The sequence below is a fragment of the Phacochoerus africanus genome, chromosome 7 (genome assembly GCF_016906955.1).
Source record: "Phacochoerus africanus isolate WHEZ1 chromosome 7, ROS_Pafr_v1, whole genome shotgun sequence".
In the NCBI taxonomy this organism is placed as follows: Eukaryota; Metazoa; Chordata; class Mammalia; order Artiodactyla; family Suidae; genus Phacochoerus; species Phacochoerus africanus.
Window position 1 is genome coordinate 76,325,645 of NC_062550.1, and position 12,134 is coordinate 76,337,778.

The 12,134-nt window shown below is 40.4% G+C and overlaps 1 protein-coding gene across 1 annotated transcript in view; it reads left to right on the forward strand.

The window, feature by feature from the left end:
- The first annotated feature begins 5,501 nt into the window (after nucleotides 1–5,501).
- Nucleotides 5,502–12,134, forward strand: part of PDZRN4 (PDZ domain containing ring finger 4) — a 363,814-nt gene continuing 357,181 nt past the window's right edge. Inside the window, exons 1-3 of the mRNA XM_047787976.1 lie at nucleotides 5,502–6,266; nucleotides 8,551–8,637; nucleotides 10,537–10,644. Of these exons, the coding sequence (XP_047643932.1) occupies nucleotides 5,601–6,266; nucleotides 8,551–8,637; nucleotides 10,537–10,644 (861 nt within the window). The 5' untranslated portion in view covers nucleotides 5,502–5,600. The remainder of the gene's footprint in view (nucleotides 6,267–8,550; nucleotides 8,638–10,536; nucleotides 10,645–12,134) is intronic.

The window sequence follows — 12,134 nt, forward strand, 5'->3', positions numbered from 1 at the left end:
TTAAGGACGGATATTCCTTTAATGAGGCAGATCTGGGTTTAATCCCAGGTTTTGCTGCTTTATATGTGTGTAAACTTGGACAAGATTTGGGGAAAAAAAAACAGTATCCACTCAAAATGGCCATTGGGAGTATTGGATGAGATTGTGCATATAAAGATTACCTATCACATAGTAAAGAGTTATTTCATATTTGCTCTTAGAGATATTTTTGATACCTTCCTTCTTTGTCAGTGACTGTGACCCACAGAGCTATAGCAAAAAAAAAAAAAAAGGTTAATTTAATACAGAATTTAATATATTTTCCTGTACAAATCATCTCTCACAACAGACCTCTCTTAAATAGGACAATAATGTTGAATGTTAAGTACCATGTCTCAGTGATTTTAAAAAATATCTCAGTGACTTTAAAAAATCAGACCATAAGTGAATTAAAGGTTGTCAAAATTTTTTATTTAATATCTCACGTTAACTTGGTTTTCTTTAAATTCTCCATTTTGCTTTGTTTGAGAATTCATTCCCACAGGGAGACTGCACAATCACAAATCATTAACTGTATTCGGTGTGCATAATTGTTTTGTTCATACCAATTTATTCCTCTTTAAAAATGGCATTTTGTGCTGTCATGATGCTCCTTCTAACTCTTTATTTTGCCAAAGGTAATCGAAATGCAAAGTAATAGAAAATAACACTGAAAGACAGGGATTATAAGGATTGATCCTATTCTCTGCTTTCTGGGTGTAACCAGTTCTCTATTTTCCAATGAGTTAAATACATATCCCAAATATAATCAGATACATTTTCCCAAAGTGTCTCTTTTCTGGCATAGGATGTTATTAGTATATCTTGTAAAAATCGCCACTTTATTTTTAGTGAGCTTGCAAAAATGCAACTTTAAAGCATCTTTCATTGTTTTTATCGTTTAGAATTTTTAAATAGTGTGAGACTAGATTATGGTGCAAAACCTATCAAGATAAAAACAAAAACGAATGTTGACTTCAGTAATACAGATACATATATTCCACAGGAACTATTTTGACCCAAAGCAGCTGAGTATATTTGTCCTACCCACCAGAGTAATCTTATATAGTTGTAGCTTAAATTTAGGGCACTTTGGGGAAATGTATCTGAGTATAAACTGTGATATTAATTCACAATAAATGACTAGGGACTCAGAAAAGAAAATATAAATGATGAGATTTCAAGTTCTTATAACAGAAGATTTAAAAATGACTCATATTAAAAGTACCAAATTACATTACATGAACATATAAGAAATGATTTAAAATTTTCTTTGAAACACGTCCCCAGGCTTCCTGATCTTATGATTCTTAATCAAATGCATGAGACAATATGACAAAAATCACAAATGAGTTGGTTTAAAGTATTATCTATGCAGGGGTTAAAAAAAAAAATCTCTTCCTTATTTTTCACCTCTCCATTCATCATTTCTGAGTCTGGGAATATAATATTTCAGTATTAGGTCTTTTAGCATTGGCTTAACAATAAGTAACTCTCCGATTCCCTATTCATCCTTGGAAGCAGGGATGACTCAGAACTGGGTTGGAACTCTGCCTCTTTTCACTGGAAACACTCACAGGCATACGCTAGTTTCATTACTGCTCTAGGAATTGGCCCAAAGAATATAGCAAGTTAATTTTTTAAAATCTGTTTGCATGAATATATGATTCCTGACAGTGAACTGAAACAAAAACTAGTTCCTAAACTGAATATACCCAACCAAATATTGACTACCTAATGATATTTTAAGATATTATAATGTAAAGATATGAAGATATAAAGATATTTTGAGTCAAAGCAGGGTCCTTAGAGATGAACTAAGTATATTTATTTTCTTTCCCTTATCTCTAAGTTGACGTATTCTCAAGTTCACTCTGAATTAAAGCTTATGAGAAAGGGGACAGGCCTGGTCTTGGCCACAACCAGTAGAACAGCTGGATAAGAAGGAAGACAGTGGCTTACCTTTCAGCTTTTCCCCCAATGCTGCTATGTAGCCTGCAAACTTCACTAGTCAGGCATTCTTTCCTTTCTCACTCATCTGAGTTATAGTTTTTTGTCTTTTCATTTTTATAGGTTTTTGGTGTGGTGACCTCTTTACAGATAATAGAGTTGTAGCCTCTTTTACTTTTGGCATCTGCCCCCCTTGTGGCTGAAGTCAGTATGGGGGCTTGCTGTAGGCTTCCTGCTGGGAGGGACTGATGCCTGCGCACTGGTAAGTGCAGGTGATTCCTATCCCTCTGGTGGGTGGGGCTTTGTCTCCGGATGGGATTAGAGGCGGCTGTGTGCCTGGGGGGGTCTTTAGGGAGCCTGTTTACTGCGGGGAGGGGCTGTGATCCCACCCTGATTGCTGTTTGCCCTGGGGCTTCTCAGCGCTCATGGGCGGGGCCAGATTTTCCCAAAATGGCCCCCTCCAGGGAACCACAGGCTGATGAAGACTCCTGAGAGCTTTGCTTCCAATGTCCTTCCCCCACAACAAGACACATTCACTCCTGCTTTCCCAGGAGGTCCTCCAAGAACTGCAGGCACGTCCAACCCAGATTCCCACCGAGACCCTGCTGTGCCCTGGGACCCAGTGCAGGGGAAAGTCTGTGTGCGCCTTCCAAGAATGGGGTCTCCGCTTCCCCAGTCCCGTGGAGCTCCTGCACACAAGCCCCACTGGCCTGCAATGCCAGATGCTCTGGGGGCTCTTGCTCCCAGTGCCAGATCCCCACGTGTGGGGGTTTGATGTGGGGCTTAGGACTCTCACTCCTGTAGGTGAGTCTCTGTGAACCAGTTACTTTCCAGTCTGTGGGGCTTCCCACCGGGGAGGTATGAGGTTGCTTATATCACGTAATGGCCCCTCCTGCCTCTTGATGTGGCCTCCTCTTTGTCTTCCACTGTAGAATGTCTTTTTGAAAGTGTCCGGTCCATTTGGTTGAAAATTGCTCAGCATTTGGTCGTAAGTCTTGTTGTTTTTAGGAAAGAAGTTGAGCTCCAGTCCTCCTATTCTGCCATTTGAATCCCATCTCCTAGTCAGGCATTCTCAAAAGAAAATTGTGATCAGTGAAAACATAAGGATATGCCCAAGCTAACGATACAAGGCACTAATTTGTCTCATTTGCCCAAAGACGTTTAAATATTACTGGATCTGTTCTGCTGAATTATTTGTGCATATTTTAAACTTATTCCAAGGGCTTTGCTTATGTCAGCTAATCAATCTAATTAGCCTCCATGTTTCTAGCTCAGCCAAGCTTTTCCTAGATATCACAACTTTCCTTATATACAGAATAATGTTTTACAGTCTGGGAAGTGAAATCTGAGGTCTCACTTTCATTTCATTTGGCTCAACTGACGTTACAGATTTATTATGCTGCAACATTTTCAGATGGGAAGAGTCTGTGGGGTTCACTTGTGTGTCCATTCCCTTAGGGTTCAACTCTTGTAATGTTTTTCTCCTGGTACTTAACTGTTTTGGAAGTGCTCATTTTCTCAAAATTAAAAAGATTTTCCTAAGTTCCCTCTTGGCCTCCTTCATTACTTGGCTGTACTTTACATGCTTTCGTTTTTTAACTTGTTATTCTCTGTGGACAAGGTTTTTGACTTCCATCTTCTCTTTAATGATCAAAATGTTATATATCATGGAATTACTCATACAAGAATCTGCTCACGTTCCTGACTTTTGCTACAAGAATTGCATGGGTGGACCAAGGACATCTTACAACCATTGTTTCAATTTTTTTTCCAAGTAACTTCAAGTCTAATTTCCCTAACACCTCACTAGGACATTTTTAGATTCCACCTCTTTTTCCTCTATTAAAAAAATGTTCTTACTGCCACTGTTTTTATTGTGAAATCATAAATGTCAAGCCCTATAAAAGTCACAGTCATGCCTATAAAGTCATAGCTCTAAGTCATAGCTTTTTCAATAGCTTAAAAAGATGGAATAGATGCTTCTGGCCCATAATTATCTGAATAAATTCTATAATGAATTCACAAGAATATGTTCGCGCCATTAATGTTAAATGATTTCTTATTCAGGAACTTATTGTTTATTTACTTGGCCAGAGGGGAGGTGAAAATTTAGAGCATTGTGGCAAATGTTACTTTATCATATACCTACATGTCTAAATGTGAGATATAGCATCTTAATTTGAAGCAAGTTTAAAAGCATATCAAATGTCTGGCAAGCCACCCCAGATCCTCACTATTGAGCTACTCTGATAAAATCTCTTTCAAACTGAAAAAAGATTCAGATGGTTCTTATTAGCCTTTATTATTAGCCTTTCCTAATTCTTCAGCTTAGCACCAAGGATTTAAAGGACATAGTCTGGAGCCTCTTACATGTGTTTGAGCTGATGCATTTTAGCACTATACAAAATTACATGTTCTTTTAGAAACGGAAAAATCAATGACCATGTGGAAGTAGCTTCAAGAACATGGCAGGAAGCGATGTGTATCTAGGTGATAGGGCTGCTTTGCATTCCTAAGGTTCAGAAGATGGTGAAGGAAGCTGAGGCAGGAGGGCTTGGAGGGTCCCCTTACTACATCTGTTCAGTTAGGCCTGAATGCTGCACACTTTTAAGAGTCGAACTGGAGAAAAGGGCAGTTTGGATCTAAACTATGTATACGAGGTAAACAGAAGGAAGCGGTGCAGGATTTCATTTGTTATTTCACAGCTTTCTTTCATAATCCTTCTCTTTAATTCTCTTTTCCAGGTGCCCAAATGATCCCATTCCCATTCCCAACGGTAAAATGCCTGTGGAAGTAGATGGATGGTGTGCAACTGAACCTGGAGTCGACTGCCTGGTAACCTGAGTCTTAGCGTCCTCACGCGGTAGGAGACCTTGAATGGGGGTTCAAGTTCTCCCTCTGGGGGAGGTGTTCTAAGGAGAGCACCTGGCCTTTTCCTGGTCGTTGCAGACAGTCATCATCCCGCTTCCATTACACTCACCTGATTTCTGGATCGTGATTTGAGCAGCCTGGCTGTGTCGGCACCTCATACTGAGCTCCTGCGGTCGCAGTCATTTGGTAGTTAGCTGATTTGAAAGGACAGAAGTGATTTCAAACACATTTGCTGAAGAAGGACTGAATGCAGGGCGATGAAGATTCAGCGGAAAATAGGGCAAAGATCCTGCTCTCCTAGAGGAAGCTTCCATTCTGGTGGAATTCTGGTGGAGTTCTCAACACCCGAGCTGTGCCCATTACCAGCTTTGCCCAGGGACTGCTTGAAGTTCAATGTACAGACAAATGAGAACACAGCTTTCCTAAGAGTCACGGTAAACTGGCTTCAGCTCTCCACGGACAAAATTTGAAAGAATACAAATTGCAGAGCAGCAAGAGCGTGGCCAGGGGGTAGGAGAGGAAGGGTACCACTGGAGGTGGCGTCTATTCGTGTCAATACGGCAGTCAGGGGACTTAGCCGGAGCCAGAAAACTTCGAGCCAAACAAACTCTGAGATCGCAACCCCTCACCCTTTTCTCCTCCCCCACCACGAGCCTCGGCCGCAGCGGGAGCGCAGTCCGAGGGGTAGCGCAGGGGAGATACCGGTCTCAGAGAAAGTGGACTCGGCATTTGCTCCCCCTTTCCCGCCCCCTATCCCTGCCATGGGCTTTGCCCTGGAGCGTTTCATCGAAGCGGTGGACCCGGATTTCCAGTGCAGGCTGTGCGGCCAGGTGCTGGAGGAGCCCCTGTGCACGCCATGCGGGCACGTCTTCTGCGCCCGCTGCCTGCGGCCCTGGGCTGCGCGGTGGCGCCGGTGCCCGCTGCAGTGCCAGCCCCTGGCTCCGGGTGAACTGTACCGAGTGCTGCCTCTGCGCAGCCTCGTCCAGAAGCTGCGCATCCAGTGCGACTACCGCGCCCGGGGCTGCGGCCGCTCGGTCAGGCTCCGCGAGCTGGCTGCGCACGTCGAGCGCTGCGACTTCGGCCCTGGCCGCCACCGCCGCCGCCGCCGCCGGGGCTTCGTCTCGGAACCCCGCTGCCTGGGTGGCGGGAACGTACCCGCGAGGGGGAGCTGCGGCTCGGCGCCCGGGGTCCGCCGGGGCGGGGGCGGGGGCGCCCGCAGGGGGCCGCCCGGCGTCCGCGGCGGGAGCGGGCGGGGGCCCGGGTCTCGGGTCCTGGCCTGGAGGCGGCGCGAGAAGGCGCTGCTAGTGCAGCTCTGGGCGTTGCAGGGCGAGGTGCAGCTCACGGCCCGCAGGTACCAGGAGAAATTCACCCAGTACATGGCTCACGTCCGCAACTTCGCCAGAGACTTGGGCGGCGGCCACGGCCGGGTAAGCGCAGAGGGATCTGGCACCTGGGGAATGATGGGGAGGAAAGGGAGATGGTTCTTTCTGGCACTTCAGGATTCCTTTGCAAGGTGACATCCTCCCTTCTGCGGTAGGACGCATCCACCGCCCTGATCATCCTATCCTGTTATCTTCCGAGTGTATTAGGAGTGCACTTAGGAAGGCTCGTCCCCGTTCCACTTCTATGAGGATTGGAAAAGCGTTAAACAGCTTCAATTCCAACTTTAGGGCCGCGAAGGAAGAATGAGGAAAACTCGTTTTTCCCATCCAGACCCTTGTTCCCCACCTTTAACTCTCCTGCCCTACCCTTTCTGCCTGATTTTTGTACCTTTGGCCTGTGCCGAAAGCCAGGAATCGAGGACCTCTCCGACCCTGCCTCCCCTCTGCAGCATCCCCGTGGCTCTGTCACTCTCTCCAACACCCTTGGTTCTTAATGACTTCGTTTCCCTGCCAGACTGCCCGTATCAGCCACCTTCTCCTCAGCACAGGGAGTCTGAGGCATATGGCAAAACAGGATGACTTGGAGTTGAAAAATCAAGAGAGGGGATTTCTTAGTCCTGCAGGATTCTTTTCATCACCCTGACCTTCCCTAAATAATCTTTCCCTGCTTCGGGATTTCGTTAAGGGTGACATGCGAGTGCCCGAGGGTGAGACTTGGGGGAACCAAGTCTGAGAGCTCACATCCATCTGCGCTCAGACCAGCCCTGGGAGCAACCTGGTGTTTCCCTTCCTTGTCCCGGCTGCTGGCCCTGAACTGTGTTCCAGAACTGCCCGCTTTCCGAGGAATAAACACTCCTCTTTGCGGCAGCTCGTGAGAAGAGACTTGTTTATAAAGCTGTTTCTTCTCTTGCGAAGGACTTCTGCTCAGTGTTTGACATTGCTGGCCGCTGCCTTGGTGAGCAGGACTTTAGCAGAAGTTACACTCCCTTCAAGGAGCTGTTTTCAATCCCTAGCCTCTTGGGGAGGAGCAACCCAGGACATGCCTATTTGGGACTGCTTTCCACCGCCTCGAACTGAGTTTAGAAGCATCTCTCCTTGAACCTAAAAAGGATAATTGAAGAGTGAGGGCTGAGCCTTTCCGACTCTGATAAATGGAAGCACATACTTATTAAAAGACTGGATGCTATCTATAATTCTTTATCGTATTTCTATCCAGGTAAATTTATAAACTGGGAAGACCAGAGAAAAATACAGAAATATGGTCTGTAATACCAATTCAGGTTTCAAGGCCTTGGGGAAACAGTAGTTGGTGCAAAGGAGCAAGGCTAGATTGTAATGCAGAGAAGTCCATGCAACAAGTCAGGTGATTCTGACAAGGGAGGAGAAACTGCCCAAGGATCTGCAGACTAATTACCAAAAGGCTGTGTTGCTCAGAAATGTTTTCCCACTACCAGTAGGGGCTGCTGTGTGCACTGCCTGGGAAAAGCTCTTGGGAAAAGGTGGTGATGATGGTGGCAGTGGTGATGATGTTTATGGGATTTTATCATTTTGAATTACCAAATATGTCATTTCCTCGGATAGTTAATATTCCTAACTATGAATATAACTCACGTGATGTGGCACCATTTCATCTTGTGTTTAAATCAGTCTTCCTTAGCAAGCGGATTGTAGATGTAATTCCTATTTTTTTAACTATTATTTGACCTTCAGGAAAGCAATACATACTACTTTAGCTAGCACATACCCTCTCTTGTTTAGATTATGCAAAACCAAATAAAAATACCATTTAAAATTTGGATTACCGTGACCAACAAGAAACTGTATTACAATAGCAATCTGAATACTACAGTGGAAAGAAATGTATAAATAGCTCCCTGTTCTTTATATCTCTTAAGACTTTCCAAAGTGAAATTTTGACATAAAGTAATTCTGAGATTCTTTAACATTTTATTTTACTCTGATATAGTGGAGGGGGGAAATAAAGATACCTGCATTGTTAAATCAGAAATCTGTTTTAAATTACGGTGGATCCAGAATCAGATGCTACATCAGGATAAAAGCTGCATGTTTAAAAATGCAAAGGTATTTAGCCATTTTTGAAAATAGTTATTTTTCTCACATGCATGGTTGCTCCTTCAAATATACACTTTCAAAGTAATTTTAGGAAGAAATTAACCTTCTCCAAACTCAACCAGCCTTAATTTAAAGATTTTAAGGTTTTCTCTTTAAAAAAAAAAAAAACTTAATTTACTTGCAGTTAAAAATACTTTTATTATAGTGTTTGTTTTTTCTTTTATATTTTTTACCTATTTTATCCCTTTTCTTCTAGGATGGAGAACATAAGCCATTCACTATTGTGTTAGAAAGAGAAAATGACACTTTGGGATTCAATATTATAGGCGGTCGACCAAATCAGGTAACCCCCCTTGTTAATCCATAACTCACTCTTTGTTTAGAAAATAGTAGAAGACTTAGCTTTCATTTGTGGATTTTGAGTAAAAAAAAAAAAAAAATCACAAAAAACAGGTGGTTTAATCTTTGAAATAGTACTTGTCATCAAATGCCAGATTCCTTAATATAAATATTCCAGTGAAAATATTCCAAAGCATACTGAGAATTTTTTGAGAAAAATGAAAAAAAAAATAGCTAACATACTCTGCTACTTAAAAAAAGAGTATATTTCACATTTTCATCTACAGTGTATAGTCCTGTTGGCAAATTTCTTAAACTGTTTCATAATAATGTATAGGCAATTTCCATTTGATAATATTAGACAGCTATATTGCTTTCTTATACTTCCTATTTACTATGTCAAATTGTTAAGTTTTTAGATACTAACATAGACTAGACAATTTATAATATATGTTGGTTGAATGAATGGAGAGTTAAAATAAGTTGAAATAAGGGATAATTGTTTTCACTATTACACAGGAAATACCATGTTTTAAAAAGTTAGTTCCTTTGGCATATTTTGGCTCCCCAAATCAAATCTTTTATTTTGTTGAATGAATAATATTTTCTACATTGATGGCAATTGTTTTCAAAATGCATGAGTTAATAAGCTTATACTGAATACGTGCAGAGTTTTCATATCATTCAAATAACTATATCAACTTACTCTTTCTGCTACCTAGAAAAGATGGTGAAGTTTAAACAAAAAACAAAAAAAAAAAACAAAAAATGTATTCTTTCATTTTCCCAATAAGCTGCCATGAAAGTTTTTGCATCCTACATTGCAGATGTTGTCCATGGAAACTGTCTGAGAGTTGTTGGCCATATGCTATGTTCAGGCTAGGATGGCAATGACATATTTCCTCTTTGTGTTTGGCATTTCAAAAGCCTAGCAACTAATGACAGCTGAGCTTCTGTTTCTAGAACAGTCCCCATTTATTGTAAGACAGAAGTCTTTTCAGCATATCATTTTTTGTTTTCTTTTCCCATAAGGAATATTTTTATACATGCTAGTTAGGTGTTTGACATTTAGGTGACATTGGACATTTTTAAGAGCCTCTTAGAATTCATGTTAAAGGAGGTTAATTGAGGAGAAATAATTTTATTTAACCTGCCATGAAGTAAAATGACATTTAAAATTGTAAATTATTATAGGATGTTGGGCATTTTCCTTAAATAATAAGTTTTGCCGTATAATTGGCTTCCTGTGACTTGATAAGATGTCCTATTTGTATGATACTGGCTGTATGTTTGAGGTTGAACTAATCATTAGGCTTATTGCACCTGGAACTGTGTAATGATTAGCCCTGAATGGGTTCTCTGGCAATTTGGAGTTGATCTTTTGGGATTTTCCACTTGAGTAAGCTCCCTGTCTCCCCTGTGAATATTTACAGTCAGAGTTATGTTTTCCAAATCTGTCATGTCATGAGGCTAAGTTGTATTTTTAAAACAATGACCGCATCTCAAACCAGTTATGTAGTGGGGTTGGATACCCTTTTTGTTTTCTTTAACTTATAACTCCTTTTAATTGCTATGTCTCTTTGGAAGTGAGATGTTTTATAAATAATACTTAGAAGACCATAGACATGACCTTGTGCATTCCCTTTCCCCATAGCTTTTATGTATATTCAAAGACATGAGGTAAGTAGATAATCTTGCCAAGATGCCATTCTTGTTCATTAAAGCTGCCATCTTGATTAATGACTATTTGGTGTTAAGTTAAAATTCAGTACCAGATCTTCAGCTGAGAAAGAGAGTTCAGTGTTTAAGAAGGATTGGCAGTGTTCCATCTATTAATTGTTTTTTATCTAACTTCAAGTTTTGTTTACATCTTTCTTACTGCCATTGTTTGTATTTTTTATAGAATAATCAAGAAGAAACATCAATGGAAGGAATTTATGTTTCAAAAATTTCGCAAAATGGACCTGCTGATAGAGCAGATGGCCTGGAGATTCATGACAAAATCATTGAGGTAAGAGAATTATACAACACAGATAGGACTCATAGAAGAAATATTTGGATATTTTAAATTTCCAAACGATTGAGTTATCTTGATGTGGTATTTTGTGGAGTGTATATTTAACTAGAGTATTTATCTGTCCTATTTTAAGTAGTAGATGCTGGGATAGAAGAATGAATTACCAGATTTCCAAATGTGTTAATGTATATCTCTATTTTAGTACATTGCCAACCCCCATAAGTTATAAAGATAATTATGTGATTATTAAGGGATTGTTTTTGTTAATAACATCCCCAAAAAGGATGATAAATCCCTGCTCAAGAACATTTTTGATGAGGAAATATTATCTTTAAACTCGTGATTAACATGTTATATTTGGTGTTTGGAATTGCTTATACAATGCCTTTTTACCATTTCTCAGTTTAATATGGTTATCTTTTTCATGTCTTTTTTACCTGAAAAAAAAAAAGGCAGCTTTTTTTTTTTTCCCCAATTGCTAAAACCTGGTGGGAACTCTTCATTTTCTTTGATGTACATTGTAGCCGTATTGTTTGTATTTAGGGTTGACAAAGTAAATACTTATAAGTTAGTGAGATTTGAGCTGTGATAATAGAATTTTGGTTCAGTGCTTTTGAAATTTTAACTGGTTGAAATAGTGTTATTTGGCACAACTGAAAATTAGGTTACTTTTGTCAGTGGTGCTATTTCCAATGTATTAGTGAAGGCCAAAATAGATATTGGAAGGTTTACTTGATTCCATTATTCTTTTGGAAGAAATTCTGCTCTTTGTTAGATCATATAATCACTAGTACTAGCTTTCTGAATGTCTATATAAACTATCTGGATGGAGACAGTTTTTCTTGACTAAACAGTGAATAAAGTTTTAGATGTTCATTCATCACTTGTGCATTAAAAAAGTTGAATTTGGAATAATTTGACCTAAGATGATAGTAAAGATCAGAAAAGAGCCTATTGTTTGTTGTTGACTCCTAACATTTGGAAATAGCTGATTAGACACGTTGGGGAAGAAAGAGGGGGTAACTTCGGCTGAAAAACTGTGGGGGTTTTTTCTGAAGAGGTCTCTTGTATCAAGATTTTTTCTTTCCAGTTTTGTAGCCAAGAAAGTATAGAACTCCTTTCACTGATGCTATCTAGTTTGTCTTGACACTTTGCCTGGTGGAAACATTTACATGCTGCAGTTTCTAAAGTTAGAATTTTTATACTCACGTTTGTGCAATATAATATAAAGGGCATGAGAATTTAAGCAAAAAATTGTTCTTATTACTTCCTGCTTATCTCTAAGCATTTTGATTTTTCCAGTTAAATGGAAAACAAATGCTTGCATATGCTACTGTTGGAAGGGCTGAAGGAACTGGATCCATATATTCAGTTGGGCACACACACTGACGTATACTCACAATAGAAACATGCACTAGGGAGTTAATAATTTATTCCAGGTAAGTGACAATGTTATGTATGCTTCACTAATGTTGCATGAAAGA